This window comes from Chanos chanos, chromosome 15, assembly GCF_902362185.1.
Source record: "Chanos chanos chromosome 15, fChaCha1.1, whole genome shotgun sequence".
Taxonomy (NCBI): Eukaryota; Metazoa; Chordata; class Actinopteri; order Gonorynchiformes; family Chanidae; genus Chanos; species Chanos chanos.
This window is the reverse complement of record NC_044509.1, coordinates 4194947-4219946: the sequence shown is the minus strand read 5'-3', so window position 1 is coordinate 4219946 and position 25000 is coordinate 4194947. Positions and strand designations below refer to the sequence as shown.

Genomic DNA, 25000 nt, shown 5'->3' with positions numbered 1-25000 from the left:
AACGAGTGTCCGTGTGTTTAAAGGCAGAAGACAGATTTAGCGTAAAAAAAATGGAACTTAATCGGGTGGTGATTAGAATGTGATCTGATAGGATTTTTTGGTGGTGTCATTGTCTGTTGTCATAATACATATTATCCTGTGTTGGCAGTTGTGTAACTCCTTCTCTTAATAACATCTTGACGGCTTCACTCTGCTCTGCTTTGTCTAGCGCACACAGAAAACACGCAATAGCCAGAAGCCTTTTCCTGGATTAGGCTGGAGAAGAACACGGCAGTAATGGCTTCATTTTGGTTTTTATGGCCTTTTGTTTGCAGAATCGCATCTAAAGAGGACCTGAGGGAAACCAACCTCATTTACCGGCAGTAATCTACTTACTGTCCCTTTTCCCCTCCTCTCCCTCCATCCACTCACTCCCCTGTTAACCATTACACACACACACACTCACACACACACACACACTCACACACATATACAAACACACACACATACAAACACACACGTACACACACTAACACAAACACACACACACACAGACACACTCACACACTAACACAAACACACACACACACACACACACACTAACACACACACCATCATCAGAGAACTGTAAAGGAATGGTGTCATGGCAGTAGCAGGGACAATGACTCTCCTCTGCATGTAGATTTCCATTGACGAGTAGTCTAACAGACTCAGAGAGGAAAGCTCTGCGTGAGGGCTGTTGTACTTTCTGCAGTTTGATTGTAAATATATAAAAGCCCAGTTACTGCGTGTGAGTGTCGTTAACTGTGGTTGGGGGTTTAACTAAATCAGAATCTGTTTAACTCAAATCCTTAACTGTTACTCACTTTTCTTATGACAGCTCAACATCTCTGTGTCAAACACATCTGACATTACCTAGCGCTCAGCTGTGACATCACAGGTCCCCTTTGCCCTGATCTATGACCTCACAATGTCTGACACCACCAACTTTCTAGGCCAGTTGTTATGACAACACTGCTCCCATTGGACACATTCGCTATATGTACACAGATATACATGCTTGCTGGGCAGTTGTGTGTAAAAAGAAAAAAAGAAATGAACTATGTTGTAGTTTTCCGACGGGATTTGAATAGGGCTTGAGAGGTGTTGTTTGTTTTGAGTTTCCGCAACATTGATGAGAAAGGAAGAAGCACAACTGTGTTTCTGCTCCATTATATAACTTCTCAAAAGCTGAACTTTTCAGAAAAACTCTTTGTGTGTGTGTGTCCGTGTGTTTGTGTCCATATGTGTGTGTGTATGTATGTGTCCGTCTGTTTGTGTCCGTATGTGTGTGTGTGTGTGTGTGTGTGTGCGTGTGTTTGTGTCTGTATGTGTGTGTGTGTGTTTCAGTAGCGGAGTAACTTCCTCCCAATCTGTTTGTTCTGCAGCTGTTCATTTTTTCCCACTCATTCACCCACGTCGACAGTCAGGTGCTGTCATACTGTAAATATACTGTTTATGGGAAGCTCCCAAACACACACACACACACACAAACAGAGAGAGAGAGTGAGAGAGATAGAGAGAGAGGGAGAGAGACAGAGAATGAACTTTCCATGGATCTGCACCTGTGTGTCTGCATCATCATTCCCTTCATTCAGTTTGATTTATTTAGGTAAATGAATGGATTAACCATGCTGTTATCTGTGTGTGAAAAATTAACGTTCAGTTTGGACCGTGACAATAGACCGGTTGCCATGGCGAAGGGCAATGATTCATTTGATAGAATGTAGAGCCATTCTGTGCAGTCTCAGCCTTGGAGATCCTTTGAAATCTTCCTCATGAAGTTTGTTGTCATAGTCAACAAGACTTTCATGCCATCTTTTCATACGGGGTTTTTTTTTTTTCTCTCTCTTTCAGTAAGTTGTTTTCCTTTTCTTTTGGAGGGCAAATTCCATACTCAAGACTGGGCGTGGTACTCTTCGCAGGCTTCTGTGTTGAAGACCTAAATATCCATTTTGTTTTTGTTAGCATTGCTAACGATCTGGCTAAGCTATGCTTTGCTAGGTGTTTCTCACTGGATGGCCACACTGGACCGGCATCCGTGAGAATCCAACCGTTGTTTCTGTGTCATCTCCCCATTCCAACAAAGCTCCTTTTAAAAGCAGACTTGGTCGTTTCATAAAATGAAAGTTAGCGTTAACCACTAGTAAGACTCTTCTTTGGCGCTAAGGCTTCGCATGCAACGTTATTATAGCTGGAGGGCTTGGCACAACATTTGTTGCGATTTCTGCCGCTTTACATATAGATATAGACGGACTCTTTGTGCTTTTAGCGCTGAATCTGAACTAGAGACACAGGGAGCGGTTTTGTTTTCTTCCACATCCAGTTTTGAGGATTTTAGACGTCTGATCACAACTGCAATGGAGAGGGGAAAAAAAAAAAAACAGCGAAACTTTCTTTCATGATTTGAAAAGCGTTCTCGCAGATCAAAGAACCAGAGACTTTTAGTCTGTCATTAGAAAAAGATTTCTCCGGCGTGAGAAAGGACCAACACACCACTCCAATGTTATTGCAGAGGATTTGCGCCTTTGGGGGGGGCAGGGAGGGCGGAAGGGGGGTGGGGGGGGTGTCTGCAACTCCACTTTGGCTTCTTGTTCTCTTGATCTACTGTGATGTAGTCTGATATTAGGATTGAGGGTAGAACAAAACAGAACAGCAAGAGTGGGCCAAAGAGAGCCATGAGAATGGACTCGGAGAGACCATTAATGTCTGGGGACAGTGCTAGATCTGTGCTGGACAGCAGCCCAGAAACCATAAGGGTTTCTTCGCCCAACCTGATGGTTTGAACGTGGTTCTTGCACGGCGGGGAAAAAAAAAAAAAAAACCCCAGTGAAAGGTCGATTGGTACCACTGCTGCAGAAGTTGAGTAATGGAAATCTGAAGTCCAGCAGAATCGGTATTAAGGCAGACGATAACGATGACTGCTTTGCACTCTGGACTCACTCCTCTGACGCGGCGTGGATAACCTTCGCGGGGGACGGAGAAGGACAGGGAGACAGGAGGAGAGGAGGAGAGAGAGGAGAGGGACACCGTTATGATGTGGCAGGAGCAGCAGTAAGTTGACACGTCGCGACACGCAACGAGCTAACGGACATCGTTCGTTTCTCCCTCTGCGTGTTGTCGTCTGCCTCCGATTCCCGCGTGGAAAAATCTATCCCGTTGTCCAAATTTTCCGCCCCACCTCCCCGTGGCAGGCGGATACCGCCCCTGAATGAGAACCACTCTGTCGGCTCATCCCCTCCGACGGTTCTCACCGTCCGTCTCCTGCGATATCACCCTCAAACAAACAAGCAAAGAAATAAACAGCCTGAGCAGACAAAACATGTAATTACTGAAACCGCTCTGTATGGAGATGAGAGCAGCGTGGTTATCGCACGTCAATTATGTAAACACAAGATAACAACAGAAAGGAACAGTAAGAGATAGATATCAAAAGAATCTAAGACGAAACGAGAATTTAAAAAGCTGTTTTTTTTTCCGCATGCTCTTCCACAAAGCTTCAAAACAAAACAAAACAAAAAAACCAAACAAACAAACATACAAACCAAAAAAAAAACCAAAAAAACCCCACTTAAGTCAAAACCGCTCTCTGATTTGAGTTTTGTTTATGGATTCCGATCTGGGTTTACTCGTTTTCATATTCGTCTGTGTGAGAAGGAAAGGCAGGCTTCAGTTTCTGCCGCTCTCTGTAATGTCGTTTTACTGAGTAACACCAGATGAAAAGACAGATTTTGAATCAGTTTGTGTGAGTCATTGAGAAGCAGCTCACTCTGTTTCTTAATTAACACTCTGCCTGGGGGGGTGTGTGGGGGACAAACTGGTATCCCAGCACGCTCCTGGAGGAGGTGTTGTTCTCCAATGCCTAAAAGGAACAGATTCCAGTTTCATTTTTTTTTTTTTTTTTTTAACTTGATGGAATTCACAACAGAGCTGAGAAACTAAACCTCAGACCTGACAAAAACGTCCCTGATAACGGCTCTTAAGATTCCGTGATAGCCACTGACACTCAACATAAAATAAACCACAACAAAAAAAACCTTTAAATGATGATTTTTAGGATTCAACTTGTATTAGTTGTCTGAGAAAAAGGAAGCAAACTTTTTTTTTTTCTTTTTTTTTTTCAAATTCCAGAGAGCTTCAGAATACCTCCTGTCTTTTGGCAGAAATATATTTTGTCCTTGTGTAACACTATAGCTATACTCTATGGCATCTCTCTCTCTCTCTCTCTCTCTCTCTCTCATTATGCCTTGTCACGAATTTTCCCTACTGCGGAACGCCCACACGCACACAAATCACTCACGACTTCTTCACATCCAAAATACCAATTATGGCCAGAGAATGAGCCATTCGGCAGTCAGGCGCAGGTGAAGGCCACAGTTTCTGTTGCGTTTCTTTTTGATGGTGTGATGTCAGATATCTCGGGCATTACTAAAACCGGGGCGTAGGCCCTTGAAGCTCGCAGGAAACGGGTTTAGAAGAACCTTCCCGTCATTTGGGAAAACGGGTTGCATTCTTTCACGCGTGTAATAAATGTGACTCAGCGGATCAGGTGGCGTGGGCGCGCGGTTTCCGCCGTCGCCGTGGTGACGCTCCTCCGATGAAGCAACACGGAGAGGACAGATACACCGCGGCGTAGTGTTCGAGTGCCCGGTCGTGACGTGGACGCGCCAACTCCCACTCGTGATACGTCGCCCACAGTCCACGATTGGATGAATCATTAAAGCAAGAAAGGTTTGATCTGTATTCTGCAAAAAAAACCCTTTACAAACATGTCTGACCATCAGTGATCAAATACAGAACTTGTAAGGTCTGTTCATGAATGAACACTGGGAAAGTGGATATATGTATGTGGTGCATTGTGAAAAACACTCTCAGTCGTGGTCTAACCGTGAAAAGCATCATTCGGTCCTGCTGCTGAATGCCGTAGAATCTAAGAGGACAGAGAGAGGATTAAATTCTGCACAGTTTCCACATGCCTCTCCTAAACAGGTGCTTGGTAGTGTTTGTGTGTTTACTCACAGTGTCTGCCCAACAACAAACACTGTTAGACATACAAAATACTAAAAAAAAAAAAAAAAAAAAGTAAGAAGCTGGTACATGTGATGATACACTATAAGTAGATATTTACAGACAAGTATGTTTTGGATGTAGGTCAGTGAATCAAACCTAAACACACACACACACACACACACACACACCGAGAGAGCTTCTTCTGAAACTCATCAAGTCATCATGGCTTATACTTTTAAGCATTTCTACCCTTTGTTTTACACCTGTTGTTTGTCCTGGGGCTGGTCTTAAAGAACAGGTAATTACTCTAATGGGTAGAATTTGCATGTACAAAGGGATTCCAGCGCGGGAGCGGGCGCGCGTGCGTGCGTGCGTGCGTGCGTGCGTGCGTGTGCCTCTGGTCTCAGTAGCGGCTATGCGCAGAGTGAGTCTTTGCATTCTTGACATTTCTTTTTCACAGGTAGAGAGTGTCGAAACGTCACCTGTCACACAAAAGAGCACAAAACAAAGCAACTTTTAAGGGAAAGCATGACACTGAAAGTGTGAGAAGTCTTTTGAATTCCTCTTGTCGTCATGCTAGTTTGAATGTATTCTTCCTCTGAAGATTCGAATGCTTGTCAGATGTGTCGGCGTTCGCTTTTACCTCGACATTTAAAACGTGTTGTACTGAGGAATTTGAGTAATGGACGGATATTACAGGAGCCATCACATTCTCGCATTTGATAAATTATACATGTTTTCCACGTTCCACGTGATGTACTCTCGGAGGCCGACGCCGAACGGTTTCGTCTCGCAAACACGAACACTACAGCGTTTAAAAATCACACGTTCGCCCCACGCGTTAAATCGGCGTAAACTATAAATACAACGTGTCAGTTTTGTGTAGAAATATATAACGTGCTGTCGGGTTCCTACGTGACTTTGATAAGGCCTGGAAGACAGCTTGTAAATTCGGCGTGTTAAGCAGTTCGTTTTTGCTCAACAATCAGATTCTTTGGCTTAACCGGACAAAAAAAAAAATTCCTTGACGTTTGAAAGATAAAGCGGCTGGAGAATGACCATCATTAGGAGGATAATACGTCGCGTTAAGGTAGTTTAAGGGGGTAACGTTTTGTAACGTCAGGCAGTGTTTAATGGGAGAGGTAGGGAGGATAATGATTAGGTTATGTAACGGTAATGATAAGACAGAGGAGGAAAAAAAAGGTCTGTGTGTCTGTGTACCAGGAGACCAGGAGTGCGTTCAGGGTGGGTGGGTGACGGCTCACACACACACACACACACACACACACACACACACACACATACAAGGGAGGTGTATGTGAACCAGAGGTTTGTTTTACAGTGTCTTCAATATCTGTTCCAGATAACGAGAGACAGTTTTTCAACTAAAAACAGATTGAATGATGTTTATACCGACAAAGAACCCTCAACAAACACATATGTCGTAATTATGTGTCTTATAATATCTTGTCTCCCCACTCACATCTTCTTTCATGTTCCATTCTTTCACTGCATTAAACCACATGACCCCTACAGAAAGCTGTCAAACATCTATAAACAGTGTAATCATATGTCTCAGTCTGTGAAACATCCTCATAATGTCTAGAGGAACTTCTATTAGTAAAGTTCACTTCAATTTTTTTTTTTTTTTACCATCTGAGTGTAAATTAAGTGTGTCCCTCCAAATATGGTGGTCTAGCATATGTACAATGGAGTTCATATGACTTGACGTTTCACACGTCTGATATAATAGACTCCATTTTATTAGAGTGGTACATTCACTATTATTCACTCCCGTTAAACACACACTTCTCCGCACAAAGGCACTTACTCTCAGAGTACTGTGAGTAATGCATGTTTCAAATACTGACCAGTGACTTGCAGTAACCGGTGCTTCATTGTCTCTCGGCTAAAGCCGTTTCCCTCACTTCACAACGTAAACAAAAAGCAATCATAAAATCAAGCACCCGGAAAACGTAAAGAAAACACCTTCCACCAACGGGCGCGAGGGTGCTGATCTCCGAGGAATCTCGGAATTCCAGGATATCCGTTCATTTTCACGCATGTGTACATACGCATGCCTAACTGGGTTCTTTTTTTTTTTGTTTATTTAAAACCCGTTGTGTATAAAAACTAGTTTGGGTCTCGCTGACTGTTTGTCTGTGAGGTATAGCGAAAGATCAAACACATACAGTCAAAATGTAAGGCCAGGGTAGGAAGTGAGACAATGCCCGTCAGCTTTGGGACTTTCCACTGGAAGGGATGTACACACACACACTCACACACACACACACGCTCACTCTAAGCTTGTCCATAAAGCTGTGGCCTGTTCACCCGTAACCTTTTCAACTCATGAATCTCAAATTAAAGCGTAAAGCCACTGGACCCCTGATTGAGGGACGGGTAGAGAGTAAAGCATAAAGCCACTGGACCCCCGATTGAGGGACGGGTAGAGAGTAAAGCATAAAGCCACTGGACCCCCGATTGAGGGACATGTAGAAACGAGGGAGGAAGGGAGGAAACGGGAAGAAGGGGTGTTTATCACTCTCTCCGAACGGGCTCGGTGACAGGAACGCAGCTCGGTCGCCCACGTTCTCTCCTGCTTCAGACCACGGTAAAGAGGGAAAGAGGGCAGAGTGCGTGTCTTTATCACACTCCCAATTACAGGAACCAAAACAAATCCCCAAACCTGCGCTTCGGTTTCTCTCTCAGTGACTGACAGGAGAACATGAGGAGCGAATGTTCCCGGAGTGACCTTTTGGAATTTCTCCTCGGCGGCGTGACAAGGTTACGTCGGCACACACAAAGAGAGCGCTTGGCCTCTAATTTTAGTTTTTAGACCAAAATAAAAAACCCCCCTCCAAAAAAAAAATGCGGTTTGGCGGCTTTTAAACACGCGAGACATTAATATGCATGATTAAACCAGTCGCTTTTCTTTTCTGTTTTCAGCCTCTCAAATTCAGTCATTCCAATCAACCAACAAAAAAAAAAAAAATTAGAGGAAGTTTTTTGTTGTTGTTACACAACAGAAAGGAAAAGAAGGTTAATGGAATGGACAAACCCTGATTCTTGCAGAGGGCGTGTTTGTTTAGCTAGAAATGTCCACCTATTAATTTCCCTGCAACACTAGTCAAACAGGACAAATTGCCAAGAACTCATGCTTTTGATATGTGTGTGTGTGTGTGCGTGTGCGTGCGTGCGTGTGTGTGTGTGCACATGCGTACGCGCACACCCGCGTGAGTGTGTGCATATGTGTGTGTGTGTGTATTGTGGTGTAAACATCCGAGTGATTGTGTTTTAGTGCTGTGCTGTTGCCACTGAGAATGTATCCCAGATCTCCCCTTTATGAGTATGAATATAAATATTGCTGTATAGATATTGGATAAAAGGGAGTCTCACTGATTGCACTGTAATGTGTCTTGTTCATAGTTCATCGCAGTGAGAGACGGCATCAGTCGGCATTCGGAGGGATTCCTGATATGCGTGTTGTGTAAGCAGCTACTGTGTCAGATGGTGCCGTGTCTCTCTCTCTCTCTCTCTCTGTGTGTGTGTATTTCTCTCCGTTCGCGATAGCGTACCGGGAACTCGGGCGAATCCGCGGCAGGGACTGGAGTCATTATCGGACGCGTTAGCAAAAAAATACCGCCGCCCAGGCCTTTTCACGTATAGCGGGGTTACAAAGAGGTTATCTAACAAACACTGAACAAACACCCACTTCCTCATACCTTCCCTACAGCTCTCTGTTCGGCGTGTTTCTCTCTGTCTTTCTCACTCTGTCTTTCTCATTCTGTCTTTCTCGTGCATGCTCTCTCGTTCACACGTACGCAGGTGTGTATGAACAAGCATGTCTATGAACATGTATGTTTCTGTCCCTTGGTGATGCGTTGTGACGGGCAGTGAAACGACGGGAGAGAGGACAGTCATTTGGTGAAGCGCCATAAGGTGTAATGAGATGACAGGAGAGATGTGTGGATGGTTTGGCGTTGATGAGATGAGGTGTCAGGTGCTTTTATTTTAAAACAAAGCAGAAATGATTACACTGCACTGCACACTGTTTGTCAGATACAGCCACTGAAGGGCAATCACACTGGACCATACCTCAATATATTGTCCAGTTTAACAGTAATGTTTGTTATTATGACTAAACACACATTATGTGCACTTCACTGCAACACAGGCATCTCCATCTCTCTCTCTCTCTCTCTCTCTCTCTCTCTCTCTGTGGTGCAGAGCAGTACTAAATTGAAAAGCCCCTTAGCTGCAGTTCCCTCCGCAGCAAACCCAGCTGAACACTTATCAATTTAATTTACTGTTACACAAAATTTGTGTGCTTGTTCATGTGTGTGTGTGTGTGTGTGTGTGCACGCGTGTGTCTGTGTGTGTGTGTGTAAGGGACAGGATCACTGTTCCGTGATGAACGCTGATGATGCCATTGAGACTTTTTGAATGTACATTTCACTGGGGAGTATTTTCCCATGTCCCTCCACAGACAATAGGTTAAAGTAGAAAACAGTGATAATACAGGCATGCATAATATGGATACACGATACATATGAGCAATGAGCTGAATCATTACTGAGTCGCCCTGAGAACCTGCACCACTGGCTTCTCACGCTGACACATTGTCCAAAAACACTAAACAGAGAGTCCAACACCCTCTCCTATTAAAGTCAGGCATTCTCAGCATAACACAATGAAACATAAAGACACAGAGAAATGTCAGGTATGTCAGTGGACAACACCGTTACATCAAAAAGACAGCATGGGAAAAAGATGTGCTCTCTCTCTTTCTTTCTTTCTTTCTTTCTCTCTCTCTCTCTTTCTTTCTTTCTTTCTCTCTCTCACACTTCTGTCTCTCTCTATTTTCAAATACTGAATGATTGACATTTATGGTATGAATGCTAATGACTCTGAAGAATTTCACCTGCATTCTGTGGTTATACAATCACTTCCCCCAAAGCAGAGGTGACAAGTTTACTTCTGGGATCATGTTTGTCTGTCAGTTTGTTTTTTTGGGGGGTTTTATTAGCGAGACTTACTAACTAACCAACTAACTAAATAAATAAATGCAAGTGTTTCGAAAAGCAATCTCGTCAGACGTCATGAATCCCAAAAAACGCTGAGATTAGACGTAAAATCGTTTGGCAAAAGATGGCTCTAATTGATATGTTAGAACCACGAACACTAATTTCCCAGCTGGCCAAGCGGGGCTTACTGCCGATACTTTGGTGAATATTTCAGGGGCTTAAAGGGGACGGGTGTGTGTGTGTGTGTGTGTGTGTGTGTGTGTGTGTGTGAGGTTGGGGGCATTACGAGGACACAGCCAAAACCACTGCATCCTTTCTTTTGGCCTCAGCAAATTTGCTTTCCTCTAAAATATGATCGTAAATGAAGAAGTGGGTATTGATCGCTGGCATGGGAAAAAAAAAAAGGTTATATTTTTCAGCTTCATGCCGGATAGACACGGGGACATGATGCCAAGCAAAGCAAACTCATAACGGCGGGAACGAACCGAATGGAGATGTGTATCAAGTTTTTTTTTCTATTGTTTTCTTTCTTTTTTTTTTTTCTAAAACCAAAACATAAAAATTAAACCAACTCTTACGTGACATTAGGCTGATTATTATTTTTTTTTCTCGACCCGTGAAAACCCGATTAAGCGGTCGGGAAAGGCCACGTTCCGAAGTCATTTTGATGACTAAACTACTGTCACTATAGTTCGTTTTCTGTTTCTCAGACCTGAGCTGCAGATATGTCACTGCGGTATTTGATTGTTGGGCTTTGTCCCAACGCTCTTCAGTGTTCCCTGGTAACCTTGCTCTCTTCAGCGGTAATCCAATTGGACTTGCATTAGCGAAGCCACAGTTTCTCTGAGGCATTCATGCTATGTCCATTTCTCCACAGGTGTCCTGTTAGCACATTTATTAAAAACAACAACAACAACAACAACAACAACAAAAACATATTTGAACACGCACAGTATACAATAAAGTCCTATTTACTTATTATTTCCTATCAGTAGAAGTGAAAAGACCTGTTTGTCTGTGTAATAAAAACATAAAGCCTATAAAAATATTTCTTAGTGTGTAAAGTGTATTTTCCTGTGCTCACTCGGGCTCACAGACGTAGACCTGCCTTGGCTGAGGATCTGTAGAGAGGGTTTTGCTGTAATGAGAATATGCAGTGCTAGGTGGATGGCTTCAGGGCCTCATCGTGTGGGTGTCACTCACAGCCACTGCCGGACGAGGACAAAAGCCATCTGAGATCAGCATTGCCTTTCCTTTCCTTTTCATGTCCTTCTGTGATACTGCAAATGCTGGCGTGCCGCGTGTTATGTAAGACAACTGCTGCTCTATATACAAACACACACACACATACACATACACATATATGTACACACACACACACACACACACACGTACTGCGCACACACACATACACATATACATACACACACACACACACACACACTTTACACACACAAACACACACATACGCATACACACACATACACATACTTTACACACACACACACACACACACACACACATTACTCCTCACAGAGAATGTGTGTTTATGCAGATGATGCGTCAGAGCGTTTGCGTGGAGCTCCAGACTGCACGATCCCGCTGTCAGATTTTCTGCCGTCAGATACATCTCGTCCAAGGCCTTTGGCCTCCAACGCAAATTCATTCTGACAGCGTTAAAATTCAAGCCTGTTCTCTCTCCCTCTCTCTCTCTTTCACACACACACACACACACACACATTCACTCACTCACATTCACTCACTCACTCACTCTGTGTCCTTGATTGGTCCCATCAGAAGCTTTTTCAGTTTGTCAGCGCTATGAAGATTAGGTCATCACCTTACTAGTTGCCGTGAAGTCCAAAGTCAAAGTCATGGTTCTGTCCAAAGCCATGTTTTGATTGGTGGGAGTTTTTTGGTTGTTTTTTATTTTTATTTATTTATTTTTTTTAATAATTGTCATACTTGTAACATTACGGAGAGAATTTTGATTTCTGTTTATGAACCTGTATTAATGTACACACACAGTCTGTGCTTCAAATATTATGTTTCACAAACTCTTCACACGGTGATATTCCAACTCACACATTCTTTTCATGGAACCTTTTTCAAAGTGTGACCAACCAGACTCGGTCGATGATGATGTTGCAATTAGCATTCTTTTACGTTGTAAGAGACAGTAAACGTTGTCTTTCGCGTCAGAAAAATTGCGCAGTGAGATACAGCTCATTCAAATAACAGTGACATGAACAATATCACTCCAACTGTGATTAGACCGCGAGTCCCGAACTATGACGGTCATATGGGGAACACAGTTCTGTGACTGTCTTCATAATCCCACGGTTTACTGTTATCCTGAGCGGATATCTGTCCTGGCGGGACGGGGCGTATGTTTAGCCTGTGTTGGCTGATGTTACTGTGCATTGCATCATGATGTATGACAGATCTGCTAGCTGGTTAGCTAATGTTAGCATGTTTAGTATGCTAATTATGTTAGCTAGCTAGCATTAGAACATTAGGAAACAGGCAAACAGAGAGAGAGAGGTAGGGGGCTGTGCTAACACAGCGAGCCAGAAAACAGGTGATCTATTTCGTTGAAAGTGGTTTAGTAACTGTTCACCAAATGTCGTTGATGTGACAACTTAATCGGGGGGGGGGGGGGGGGGGGGGGGTGTTCCGTTTTGAAGGTTTCAACACAGTTCATTTAATGCAACATTCACTTAAGGTCACGTTTCCTTAAGATGCACAGCTGAAGTGCTGTTTTTCTGTTCTCCATGAATCTAAACTCCCCTCCCTTTCTCTTTCTCTGTCTCTGTCTCTCTCTCTCTCTCTCCCCCTGTAACAGTCTTCATCTGCAGTTTCATGGTGGCCGCACCCATTTTTGGTTACCTTGGAGACCGCTTCAACAGGAAGGTCATCCTGAGCTGCGGATTATTCTTCTGGTCGACTGTTACCCTGCTCAGCTCCTTCATCTCCCAAGAGGTAAGATCCCTCTCCTCCTCTTCCTCCTCCTGAAAAAGGCTCTCACGGTACAGACACCTCACTAAAGACCGGACTGTAACTGCAGAAACAGCTCTCTTAATTGGTTCATTTAGTACACCAACAACAATATAATTGTTCATTTACATATAAAGCAGCCAAATGCCACTTTTAAATGTCATCTCACACACACAGGCACACACACACACACACACACACATACACAGACACACACACACACACAGGCACACACACACACACAGAATAGTGAGTCATTCAGAGCAGATGTAGCAGAGCGCTTAACTGGGTGTCCAGACATAGAAAGCCATAAAGTGGTTCATTTGGAGCAAACTAGACCCTTTTTGTCTCACTAATAAAAAAAAAAAAACCCTTTCCACCTTATTTAAGACCAGTGTTCAACAGCGTCCCAATTAATCAGCTTACTCACAGTTAAGAGCCTTTTTTCATACTGTGAAACAGCTCTTTGAGAGCAGTGGTTTTTTTCCCCCTGCCCACCTGAACCAAGAGTGGCTCCAAAGCCAGTCCCTTAGAACCGACCCAGTGTGTCACTGCACCAAACGCTCTGTGTAGATCCCTTAAGAGCACTTTAAAAAACACCTTTGTATTCAGCCAAAAAAAGAAAAAAAAAAAGGCTGTCTGTAAAGTACCCCCCCGCCCCCCCAAACCTGGCTGTTTTAATCTCTCTCTCTCTCTCTCTCTCTCTCTCTCTCTCTCTCTCTTGCAAAGATTAGATGACATACTTACCTTGCCCAAAACTCAATTAGCTTCTGCAGATATTTTATTGCAACTCCCTTTAAGCTCCTCTTTGACCCCCTACCTCTCTCTCTCTCTCTGTCTCTCTCCGTTTGCCAATCTCCTAATGTTCTTTGAGACCAGCTTTGTGTGTCTGGAGCTCTCAGAGACCCTACCTCTGTCAGACATCACAGAGATCACTCTTTCATTTCGTCAGTCTCTTTTTCAAACTTGTTTAACCCCTCTCTCTCTCGTGGGTGGGTTCGGCCGAAAAAAAGCCACGGGCGTCGTGTAGCGTGCCTGGCAGGAGGTCAGACTCACTGCTCACCTCATTTTAGAAATGGCTAGAAAGAGCCCCCACCCTCCCACCTACCTCCCCACACAGACACCCCACACACACACACACACGCACACGCACACGAGATGAGACGTCCCAACACTTCACAGCTCATGGATTGAACTGTGTGAAATATCTGACAGAAATTTCACACACTCTCACACTGTGTGTGTGTGTGTGTGTGTGTGTGTGTGTAGGGAGGGAGAGGGGGTATTCCTGTGGGAACATTAGAGTACTGTACCCGGCGAAAAGCCTCCTGGCTGTGATAGTTGATACCTGTAATTGATTAGTCTTGTCTTGAATGGCATTACAGACACACTCAGTCAAACCGAGGACTGAGACTGTCTCAGACCGATGAGACTGTGAACGGAGAGGAGATTAACAAGCTATGGGTCTCTCTCTCTCTCTCTCTCTCTCTCTCTCTCTCTCTCTCTCTGTCTCTCTCTCTCTCTCTCTGTCTCTCTCCGTCTCTCTCTCTCTCTCTCTCTCTCCTGAGAGGCTATTGTGGCAGTGACACTAAATGAGTGCTAATTAAAAGGCCACATTAATGAGGAGATGACTGCCAAGTGACGGCTGAGGAATGTTTTGTACGCCTCATGATACAAACTGGGCCTTCTCCCCTGACCCTGACATTACTGATGTGTGTGTGTGTGTGTGTGTCCGTGCATGCGTAAAGTATGGGGCATGCTATCTCTTTGTTTTCTAATACACTTTGTACTGCGCAACACAAACACAAACACAAACACACCCATTGTGAGAAATTGAGACATATCTGCACCCTAGTTATCCAAAGCTATAACAAGGACAGTACATACATTACATTGTTTTACACACACACACACACACACAAGGTCACAAACAGTTTAATGAGAGCGAATGAATGGCTTCAAGAAAAGACATAAACTGCAATAAAATCAAAACACTGAAAAACAGTAGAATTCTTGTGTTTCAGACTTTTATATAGTGTATGAATGTTTTTTTAGGGCTTTATGAATGTGTTAATACATCCCAGCAAAAAAAAAAAAAAAAAATCAGTATATAAGTATCGTGATAAATGAAATCACTTAGATTACATAATAGCTTTCTGAATGAGAGAGATTTTTGCTTCGGTCCATCTGGACATTCTGTGCTCTCCCGCAGTTGTCGGCCCTCCGCTGTAACTATGTCATTAATCTGTCAGTCTGTGTGACCTCTGACCCCCAGCTGACAGATTTCCTTCACAGTAATATGATTTCTTTGCTTCCTTATATCCAGAACATTCCGTCAGAGGAACGAGTCTTGCAGTTATCCTAGCTCTCTCCTTACCAAGCTTTTAGACGTAAATTAGACAACAATTAGGTAGGAATTTAGATAAATGTCTTGTGAATTCATGTCAGGAAGGTTTTTTTTTTTGTTGTTTGTTGGTTTTTTTTCATTGCTCAGTCAGTATAATCCTGTTTCTTTGCGTTCAGTGACGGTCTGAAAACAAAACGTCTTGGGTTTCTGACAGCCGCGGTTCGGTTCGAGCGACAAAAATATGCACATATTTTAAGCTGCTTCAATTACCATTCTCATGTTTATGTATTTGACTCACAGTAACGAGTCAGGCCAATTTGATTTCGTCAGTCGTCCTCAGTCTCATAGGTCTAGAACTACAAAAAAAAAAAAAAAAACATACCAGGGGTGATTTGAAGGAGATATTTTTGTTTTTGTTGTTTGTGTATAGTTCATTTATTCCTAAAGAGGTACTGACGTTTGATTGATAAGCACAGTCCAAATTAAGCCAAGTGCGTTTGCTACTGCATTTCATTTTGTTTCTTAAGCTAATTCAAAACGGCACTTTGTGAACCAATTAAAACTTAAAGAGCAGCGACGCTTCTACCCGAACCAGAGCGAAAACATCAAAACGCCATTAAGAGATGTTGTAATAAAAAGTCGTAACTCATCAGAGATGAAACAGTGCGGCGACTCTGTCGTATCTCGTAGCATTTTTTACCGTTCTGACGTTACTCTATATCCCCGTGCTACAGAGTTCATGACAGAGCATAAAGCAGAGGTCAGATCAGTGGTCGAGTCACTCCGTCATCATGTCACTTGTCCCTCCAAATCACAATTAATCCTGCTCTGGAGGCCACCCCGTGGGGTTACGGGGGGGAAGGGGTGTGTGTGGGGGGGGGGTTCATCCAGCCTCTCCTCCCCTCATCCCTCCATCCATCTCTCATTTTTTCCCCTTCTGAGGGAAAGAGGAGTAACACCCTCTCTCAGTCAGCTCCTCGGCCAGAGCGACTGACAGACAGACCGACAAACAGACCACACATCAGTGGGTGGTCACACAGAATAAAGGGAAAAAGGAAAGGAGGGGGGCGGGAAAAGAAAAAAAAAAAAGAACGAGAGAAGCCCTTCTCATCTGCAGAGTGTAAACCTGTTTCCTCTGCTCTTAATGCAGATTCCTGTCACGTACTGCAGAGTAATTCTCCGACCCGCTGGGAATTACGTAAGACTTCAACAATATGTAGTGCCCCCCCCCCCCCCCCCCCCCCATACCCCCGTCTCTCTCTCTCTCTCTCTCTCTCTCTCTCTGTCCTATACGTGGGGATGACATGTCAGAGAGAAAGATGTGAAAGGAGGAATAAGAAAGAGGGATGTCCATTAACTGAATGTGCTCTTACACCACAGGGCATGCTGCCCTCTGCCTCTTTTTTGATGAGTACAGACAGAATCAGATCTCTCCTCCTACACACACACGCACACACACACACACACACACACACACACACACACACACACACACACACACACACACACAGTCCCAGCACTTCTGCAGCTCCCCATCCATTTCATTTAGCTCACCAATCTATAAAGCATTACACTATTTTTAGATTTTATGGCTGTTTGCTCTGTAGATTTAAAAGGTTCTTGGTTGGAGTTGATTAGTGTAGCACTGAAATTCCCGCTGTTCTGACCTTGCGGTGGAAAGCTGAGCCTTTAGAGTCGTGTTTTAGAGTCTGCTCTGAAGCCCATTCATTTGCCTCAGCAGGAAACAGCAGCAGATGTGCTAACAGTAGCTAACGCCATACGAGCTGGCTCAGGAAACTACGCGTTATCACATATCAAAACCAAAGGCTACGGCACCGAATCGAGGCGGCTACGTTATCACATTCTTCTCTCTCCCTCTCTCTCTCTCTCCTTCTCTTTCTCTCTCTCTCTCTCCTTCTCTCTCTGTGTTCCTCCTTTTTTCCCTCCTGGTCCTCCACTGATGTATCATCTTCTAATCAGATCATCTTGGATTCTCAGGAGAATTTCCATATTTTCTCCATTCTGCATATATTTCCACCTCACTCTCCATGTTCTGTCCTCTTAAAGCTCTTTGTAATTCTCTCTCTCTGTGTGTGTGTGTGTGTGTGTGTGTCTCTGTGTCTCTGTGTGTGTATGTGTGTCTCTGTGTGTGTGTATGTGTGTCTCTGTGTATGTGTGTGTCTCTGTGTGTGTGAGACAGAGGCGGGGGGGGGGTGCATTATCTGTGAGGATACTCAGTTCCCAGAGGTACTTCTCTTTTCTAAGAAAGAGAGAGAAAGAGAGGGAGAGAGAGAAATGGTATGACCAGTCTCTGTGTCCTATGGAAAGAGAGGGAGAGAGAGAAATGGTATGACCAGTCTCTGTGTCCTATGGAAAGAGAGAGAGAGAGAGAAATGGTATGACCAGTCTCTGTGTCCTATGGAAAGAGAGAGAGAGAGAGAAATGGTATGACCAGTCTCTGTGTCCTATGGAAAGAGAGAGAGAGAGAGAAATGGTATGACCAGTCTCTGTGTCCTATGGAAAAGCTGTATCTACATTCAGGGATGATGATCCATACTCGACTTCATGGCCAGTCACACACATACACACACCTACAAGTCTCTCCGCATGGACTTACGATATACAGCATACACTAACACCTTATGGTTCAGTCCATTTCTGGGAAGTGTGGTGTTTTTGTCTGCTTTTCCTTCCCTTGTCCTGGCCAGTGCCCATTCTCAGAGGACAGAGGTATCCATGCGGTAACACCCTCCCTTAAAAAAAAAAAAAAAAAAAAAAACTAGGGCAGATAGCAATAGCAAAAGCTTATGATTCATTCAAGCCCTGTTGTCATGAATCATATCCCTGAGTGATATTTTAGCCTATTAATAATTCAACAGGATTATTTTTTCATACTTGAAACAAAAGGCCTCCTTCCCCGAATTCATGTTCATATTTTCCCCGTGCAGGACTTTTGTGGGTCCCCATTTCTTTTTCGTGACACGCATAGCTAAAAGCAAGCAGATTAATGGGAAGGGGTTTTAGTGCTGAGTTGGCATTCTGGTTTATTGTGGCAGAGAGTGCAAATGTGAATGTTTCTCTCTGGGTGGTCATGATTCAGTTTAGGATGCAAGATCTATGGGGACAAAGAACGAGGGAGAGAACGGTGATGTCATGACGGAAGCCACGGAACATTCCGCGAGGGGCAATAGAATGTCCCGCTCAAATGGAATCATTGGCTTCCGGCGTGGTGGCCACATCCTCAAGAATCTTAGAATGTCCTCTCCTTCAGTTATTATGTCCCTGGCCTTGAAATGAATCATTTTTTTTGTTGGGTTTTTTTTTTTTTTTCTGGTGTGCTTCCTCGTTGTCTGATGATGTGATCTTTCTCTCTCGTAGCTCTACTGGCTGTTCGTGCTGTCGAGAGGCCTGGTGGGGATCGGCGAGTCCAGCTATTCCTCCATTTCTCCGACCATCATCGGGGACCTTTTTACCAACAACACCCGAACCATCATGCTCTCGATTTTCTACCTGGCCATCCCACTCGGAAGGTAAGGCTTAAGCATTTAGCGTTGAAGGCATGCAAGCATGGCTTTCTCCACCTCAGGTCCTGTTACACTGGTTGCCTACAAGATCCTGTGATCGACTGAGCTAATGTTGCTGATACTAGCACAAACGACAAGGCACAAAGTTACAGATTACAGACAGTGCTCCGCCCAACGTGAAAAATTATTCCCGGGAAGGAGTGGTCATGTAAAGAGAACTTCAGAAGGAGAATTCCACGACATTTCTGTGACCCCGAGCACTGTCCGTTCTGTCTGGCTTTATCTTTTAACGGCTCAAATGGAAATTTCCATCTTTATCTTTGCAGTTTTTCTCTAATTTGAATCATAGCTGGAGATAAAAACAAAATTCATTGAACTGGGAGACATTTAAAAAAGACTTTCGGTAGGAGAGACATGAACGGCGAGAGGAATAGCTTTTGACGAGAGGAGTGTCTGAGACCCCGTACTGGGACTGTAAAGGTCAGGCCCAGTGAAGCCAGCCCGGAAACGCTGGCCCGTCCTTTTGCGTACCTGGTCATTCAGAACCAGAAGGTCATGTGGATGGGTCTGTGACACCAAAACGAAGGCAAGGATTATTAAACACAAGACAACGAAAAGAAAAAAAGTCTTTCTCTGCTTTGTGAGGGAGAAAAAAAAAGACCCTTAGCCCTTTTCTTCCTCTTCTTGTTCTTCTTTTTTTTTTTTTTTTTTCTTTTCCCTGTTGCTATCAGCAACAGACTGCTGGCATTTATCCTTTGTTCAGTGAAGGGTAAAAAAGAGGAAGAAAATGAAGAAGTTAAAGCAGGAGGAAAATAAACAAGGGCAGAATGATAAAAAATGAATGGGCCAATGACCTGCTGGGTGTGTTTGTTATTTACCGTAAACAAAAAAAAAAAGAAAAAAAGAAAAGAAAAAAAAAAGGAAAAGAAAAGAAAATTGCCCACTGTGCGTTGTCTACCCTCTAGCTCCCTTCCTGAGGTTTAGGCAGGTTGTTCTCTGCTCCGTGCCGAGACCCCAGCAGAGAGAGTGCACTAAACCCCTACGATAACTAAAATAACGCAGCGTAAAAAAAAACAAAAAAAAAAAACGCCACGCTTCGAATAGCGAACTCACAGCTTTACACTGCCGTAGGTTTAATTAAACCTCTTCTGTGTTTGAAACATATTCTTTTACCAACTCGTTTAAACCATTCTGCTGAGTCCAAAGCCAGAGTTTGTCCTTTACTTTAGCAACTGCCCTGAAACAAACGTAGAGAGAATCAGATTATGACTAGCGAAGCCAACAATAATATACTCCCAACGTCTAGTGCAGACGTTACCGCCAAAATGGTAGTTCTGTATAACAAAGTGACCGTGTGTCTTAACACCTGTCTTCAGTTTAGGCATAACCGCTCAGAGGATGTAGTTACTTTGTCAGTATGTTAAGTATGTACAGAACTCCAGAAGTTGCGAGCAGTTGTGTGGTTCAGTGCAGAGTTCTACAGCTGAGACCAAAGAAAACACCATATCTAAATATTAAGTTCATATTTACAACCTAACCGGTAACCATTAGGTTCTGTTACCCTTACTCTTTATTTAAAGATAGCTCGCATATATTTGCTGTGTAGTTCGTTGATATCAAAGTAAATGGAAGCGTTACAGTTTAATAACTCTGTTTCATGACTGAAAAACTAAAACATTTCAGAAGTAGAATTGTTTAGAATTGTTTTTTTTCCATCTAAGCGGAAACTTGACTTTTGGCAGGCATCATAATTTCTGGAGACATCGCTCATCCTTACCCCATAACTAGCCGTTATGAAGTTCCTGGGTGTCATACAAAATCATGTTAGTGAAACTTGTCTGGCTGAACATAACTCTAGTCTTCAGTGGGAAAAATCTGTCCTGCGGTTCCCGTTTTTTCGGGAGAGGCATTTCCAGAACATGACCAGAGTCCACTAATAATATCGATGAGAGACTGAACCCAGTTAGAGGAGAGGAGAGGAGAGGAGGAGGAAAGGAGATGGGGAGGAGAGGAGAGAAAGGGAGAGACAGGGGCTGTAATATGCTAAAATAGAGAGGGGAGGTCTCTGGTCCTATAAATTGTACAGTGACAGAGAAGAAAGCGAGCTGACAGACAGAATAGCTGACACATGCTGCCAAACATCCTCCACTCTACTGACTGTTTGTCTTAACGGAGACTGTTGTTAACATTCGCAGGAAGTGACCTCAGGCATGAGATGTGGTTGACAGGAAATGGATTCCCCTCGCGACAAAAGGGAAACAATTTTCCTAGCCAACACATGCGTCCCAGGGAGAGACTGTTTTCGTGCTCCCTCAGGGATACGATCGGCCAACCTTGTTTTTTTGTTGTTTTTTTTTTATGATTAGCTCACCGACATGTTGTTGAAATTTGCAAACCAAGCTGGTTTCCCTCTCTCTTCCTGTCAATCCCTCTCTCTCTCTCTCTCTCTCTCTCTCTCTCTCTCTCTCTCTCTCTCTCTCTCCCCCGCTCTTTTTTTTTTGCCTGTATGGATTTGTTCCGATAAGATTAGCAATTTGTCACTCAGTGAAAATTTTTTCCTGGGAAAAATGTCTTTATTATTCTTGGAGGTGACCGACACAAAACAACAGGGATATCAACCGGTTTCATCTGGTTTAATACACAGCAGGCCTGGCCTGGCTCATGGTCAGAGTGTGCAAGGTGAATTTGCCATTAGTTACCGTGCTGTGCAACAAATGTAACTCCAACGTCTTGAATTGTTGACGACATTTTCAAACCCATTTTGACTTAACTGAACTTGTGGGTATAGGACAAGTTGTCTTTAAGAGAAATCTTGATACCAAATTGAGAAATTCAAAACAGGTCAAGTTCAGTTTTAAATTGAAGTTGTTTTTGAGTGCGTGTGAGTGTCTTATATTTTTATGAATAGTTCAGTTTTTAATGGGCCCATTGTTTGATTTTGGCAGGTTGGATTAAGTTATTGGTCTGAATTGCTTTTACTACTTCACTGGTTTACCTGTACAGACTGAGTGTCTCTGTGCGTCTGAGAACACAGGAAGCATGTGTCAGACGGAATGTTGGGACAATGACGCCCGTTCCAAATGGAACGCTGGAAACAGACACATCATTCCCCATGCCTGGTGGCCAATCAGATTGCCAGCTGCTTTCCAATAGCATATAAATAGGAACATTACATTACTATTGTTTTCTTCAAATAGTCCATTCCAACTCACTTTGTTTCACATCAAGTCAAATTAAACTGTTTTCCCTAATTGAGAGCTAGATCTTGTGTTCACACAAACACACTGATGATATATTGGGTGACACAGAAGGCCTCAGAATGTGTGGAATTCTGTCTCAGATTGCTTTATCTCTGTCTACACAGTTAGGAAACTCTCTGAACTGTTTTAGACATGCTTTACTCGTGAAATGGTGCCAGAATCCTCTGAGAGTGGATACACACGTCCAAAAGTGTGAGGAGTTAAGAGTAGCGAGGGAACACCTTCGCCTTCTATCAGTTGGTTTAGATCAAATCCTTTTAAAACAACTGTGTTTTCTAACAGTGCTATGGATTGCCGAAGGGGGATTTTAATGTGATCTGGGCGGATTCCCTAGAAAATCTTACAGACGCGTAATAAATGGAATTCGCTTCCTGTTTGGTTTTCGTTGTTCTGTAGAATTTCATAAAAAAAAAAAAAGAAAGAAAGAAAAGAAAAGAAAAAGAAAACAAAAGAAAGAACAAGGCCTAATTTTCTCCTTATCTCTGTGTCTTTTGCAATTCGACCAGCATATGTTTGTTTAACTCATTCCAGAGGAATTCATAGAATGATGTGTTACGGCACTTGAAAAGCATTCACTGTCATGAAACGCATCGACAGTGAATGATTATCATGATTGAGGGTATTATGCGAGTGCAGGTTATTCTAGAATCTTCCTTTCATTTAAGAGGAAGGAACAATGGTCACAGCATCGGAGGAAGTGCTCACAAAAGGTGGATCTAGGTATTTACACAGAACAAAAGGTAGATCTTCACGGAGAGACTAGGTGAATGAGAGAGGGGTATTCCTTGGAAAAGACGTATTCCCTGGAGAGGTAGGAGAGAGCGATAAAAGGACAGATGTGGACGAGTGAGAGAGGTGAGTGGAACAATAGATTGTTTGGGACGTCTTGAGAAGACAAACACGACAACGGGAGGAGGCCTGGGGAGCAGATGAAGTTTAGTCGAGCAAACAGACGCAGAAAAATGCATGTTTCAGGGAAAGAGTGTTGTAGATCCACAGAGTGAAACAGGGAGAGAGAGTGAGAGAGTGCGTAAGAATGTTATAAAGCTGGTCCACTGATCAATCGGCACGTCCCACCCAATGTCTGGAGTCAAAACAGTCGACAGTGAGTCTTATCGGACTGTAAACATGGTGCTGAGCTTTGAGGGAGTGTCTGGCTTTGGTTTGTCCATCTGTGACTCAGAGGTTCCTCAGACTCTCGGATGACTGTGCCCTCATCTCCGGCGACCCCGTCGCCCAGGCGACAGCGTGTGAGCGAAAAACACAAACGACGGTGACGCTGTCCCAAAAGCACCCGGGATAAGTTTCACCGGCGAAAAGAGAAAGAGAAAATGCAACATCAGCAAACTCATCCTCAGAGATGACAAAAGGGGACAGAGTGTACCTGTTTCACGAGGTCATCTCTCAGTGGGGTTTTTTTTTTTTGTGTGTGTGTGTGTGTGTGCTCTTAAAAGTTGCATGGGTATCTAAAATGTCTCTCAAAACCCAGAGAGAGAGAGAGAATGAGAGAGAGAGAGAGAGAGAGAGAGAGAGAATGAGAGAGAGAGAGAGAGGAATACGGAGTAAAAGTGGAACATATCTTCTCTCTCACTTTTACCTCGTCCTCTCCCCTCGGTCGGCAACCCTCTGCCGGGCCGCGCTGCGTCTGGAGTGGGCCCGGGCCGCGCTGCGTCTGGAGTGGGCCCGGGGCGGCGCTGTCAGGGCCGTTAGTTTGCATAGTGAATGATCCAAAATGATCCAGTCGCTTTCAGCCCTGCCCTTCTGCATAAATATTTCACCTCAGTGTAACTTTGCTTCTGAGAGAAGGTGAGAGTCAGCGAGAGAGAGAGAGAGAAATGGAGCAAAGAAGAGACAGATTGAAGGGAGAAACTGAGTGGGTGTGGAGAAGAAAGAAAGAAAGAAAGAGAGAAAGAAAGAGAGAAAAGAGCAGACGGGTTAGACAGTGGCATCTTTGCTCGACGCGCTCAAACCTTGACTTTTTTTGATGTGGTTGTGACATCATTGTTTGCTTGCTTACTGGTTTCATTCATGGTTTGTTTTCCTGTTTGTCTTAGCGGCCTGGGATACATCTTGGGATCGAGCGCTAAAGATGCCGCAGGGGACTGGCGCTGGGCCCTAAGGGTAAGATGTGCATGTGTGTGTGTGTGTGTGTGTGCGCGTGTGCGCGTGTGTGTGTGTGTGAGCATGAGAGAGAGGTGTGGAGGGAGGATACAGGATGCTATGTGTTGAACTTGGCCCTATAAAAACCAAGCACACATTCTAAACCACACACACACACACTCAGTGCATACATACGCACACACACACTTGCCACACTTTCATTTCCTCGTGTCCGGTGAAAAGGCTTCTACAAACCAACGTGGACAGGTGAATCTTAAAATACCCTCTTTGACAGTGGAAAAAGTAACAGAGCATTGGTGAGAGAACTCTGCGTGTTGACTCTGTGCTGACAGGCTGGTTCTGAACACTAAAGCACATTAATTTAACATTACCCTTCAGTCCCTGGGGTCCCACTCACAAACGCCATATCAGATCCCCCTGAAATCACAGCCTTTCCGTTCGGCCTCTCACCTGCACCGGCCTTCACTGCTGCTTTTGTGTGTGCGTGTGTGTGTGTGTGTGTGTGTGTGTGGTTTGGGGAGGAGGGCGGGTTATTAGGGTACAAAGTGAACTTTGGGCCTTACAAAGACACACTTGTTTGAGAAGGCCCTCGTTCCCACTCATTCGTCCAAAGCCAATGCAAAATCACCAAACTGAATACGAGTCAGAGAGAGAGAGAGACTCACTCACTTGTATAAAAGAAAATCAGCTCCTTTC

At 43.8% G+C, this 25000-nt stretch overlaps 1 protein-coding gene across 1 annotated transcript in view; it reads left to right on the top strand.

The window, feature by feature from the left end:
- spns2 (SPNS lysolipid transporter 2, sphingosine-1-phosphate) overlaps positions 1-25000 on the top strand; it is a 74524-nt gene that overhangs the window by 30881 nt on the left and 18643 nt on the right. The window contains exons 3-5 of the mRNA XM_030792443.1: positions 12901-13037; positions 18778-18929; positions 24238-24304. Coding sequence (XP_030648303.1) covers positions 12901-13037; positions 18778-18929; positions 24238-24304 — 356 coding nt within the window. The remainder of the gene's footprint in view (positions 1-12900; positions 13038-18777; positions 18930-24237; positions 24305-25000) is intronic.